The following is a 1,970-nucleotide window of genomic DNA, read 5'->3' as shown; positions in this document are numbered from 1 at the left end:
CCAAAAAAAAAAAAAGAAAACAACGACACACACATTACAACATTTTATTTTATTTTTGTTTTGCATTCTTCTTTTTGTTTTTGGCTCGGTTTTCGCCTTTTCCGTGACCGCGGGCTGAATTCCTCTCCTGCGGTGTGTGTGTGTGTGTGCCGTTCTGGTTGCTTGCCCACGGGCGAGAGAGAGCGACACAGGGCGAAGTTTATCCATCCCCCCCGCCGCTGTGCGAGGGAGGGGCGGAGAGCAGGCGAAAAAGAAAGCCCGAGGAAACATCAGAAGTCATACCACCACCCGAAGCAGCAGCAGTGGCGGAGGCGGGCTGGGCGTGGGGAACTGTTGCGGTGGACGCACCGGGCACGATGGTGGCTGTGGGCGGCGCGCCCGGTTCCGACACTGGTCGGCCGGCCTCATTCTCCCCCCCAGCAGCAGCAGCAGCAGCAACGTTATCGGGGAGTGAGCGGAGAAGCCTGACACCCATTGGCGTTTCGCGGGAGTGGTGCAGGACGGGCGACTGGGCTGCTGCTGGTGCCGCCGGCCGCGCTGGCTGCGGCACGACGGCCAACAGCGACTGGAGCGCCTGCTCCAGCGGCGCCCTCACGGAGCTGACAGCGCTGGAGTGGCCGCCGGCCCACCAAGGCGTGCATCGAAGGAGACGCGTCTGCGGCTGCACAGAATGCGAGGACTGCACGTGGGCGCCACGGGGGGAGAATACGACCACGTACACCACTTTCTGGCCGTTGCGGCGCGGTGTGAATGCGTGGCTGCGGAAGAATGAGGCCAGGACACGCTGGCGCTGCTGCGACAGCAACATGATCAACACCAAAAGCGGCGACGTCAGTGGCGTCCCAAACAGATGCGGTGGCCTGCATCCAGATGCGGCTGTTTGCCCCGTTGCGGCGCTGCAGGAGGTCCTGCATAAGCCCGCACTCCTCCGCCTCCACAAGAGCAGCGCGGGCGGGACGTATATGGTGCTGNGCTGCAGGAGGTCCTGCATAAGCCCGCACTCCTCCGCCTCCACAAGAGCAGCGCGGGCGGGACGTATATGGTGCTGCTGCCACAGACGATATCAGGCGAGACTGTAGGCGCCACAGGCCCCATCGTAGCGGTGTTCAAACCACGCGCAGAGGAGATTGGCCAGAAGCGTAACCCGCACGGCAACTGCGAGAGCGAGCGCGTTGGTGAGTTCACGCCCGGCACTGGTAGCAGGCGGGAAGTGCTTGCGTACCTGCTCGACCACGGTGGCAGTGCGGGGGTGATGCCGACACTCGAGGTGCGTGCTACGTCGTCAGGAGCGGGAGAAGCGGCGTGGTTCGACACCACCGACTGCGACGAAAGCAGCATCACCAACAACGATGCGGAGGAGGACGCCAATGACGCGCCCATCGGAAGCCTGCAGTACTTCGTGCCGGGCTGTGTGGAGGCAGCGGACGTGCTGCCGGGCTCCTTCGACGTGGATGAAGTGCATCGCATCGCCATATTCGATATACGCACACTCAACAATGACCGCCACGGCGGCAACGTACTGGTTTACCACCACGCCACATCGTACTGCCCTCGCAGCAGCAGCAGGAGCAGGAGCAGAGGCAGTAGCTCAAACAAGCCTCACCTCATCCCCATTGACCACAGTTACATATGCCCATCGGGTTTCGCCGACCCGGAGTTCGAGTGGCTGTGCTGGCCGCAGGCCAAGGTCGCCTTCTCCGCCGCATCGCTCGAGTACATTGCACGCCTTGACGCGGAGGCCGACGCCGCACTCGTGCGACGGGCGCTGGCGACGCAAGACGCCCTCGATGAGGCGGGCATCGATGCGGCGGCGGAGGTGCTGTGGTGCACCACGCGGCTGCTGCAGATCGCCGCGCTGCAGTACGGCCTCTCGGCGCACGCCGTTGGGCAGTTGTGCCGCCGCCGCACACTCACCACTCCTTCAGTGCTGCAGGAACTGATGGAGGAGGCGCGCGATGAGTCGTGGCGGG

At 63.5% G+C, this 1,970-nt stretch overlaps 1 protein-coding gene across 1 annotated transcript; it reads left to right on the top strand.

Annotated features, from left to right (window-relative positions):
- Window positions 1–356: 356 nt before the first annotated feature.
- Window positions 357–1,079, top strand: DQ04_18191000 (hypothetical protein; the record flags this gene model as incomplete). The annotated part of the gene is made up of 1 exon (XM_009317678.1): window positions 357–1,079. One exon carries the CDS (start codon window positions 357–359, stop codon window positions 1,077–1,079), a length of 723 nt encoding a protein of 240 aa, XP_009315953.1.
- Between the last annotated feature and the right edge of the window lie 891 nt (window positions 1,080–1,970).

The sequence above is a fragment of the Trypanosoma grayi genome (assembly GCF_000691245.1).
Source record: "Trypanosoma grayi strain ANR4 Tgr_1819_V1, whole genome shotgun sequence".
Taxonomy (NCBI): domain Eukaryota; phylum Euglenozoa; class Kinetoplastea; order Trypanosomatida; family Trypanosomatidae; genus Trypanosoma; species Trypanosoma grayi.
This window is presented reverse-complemented; position numbering and strand designations above follow the sequence as displayed.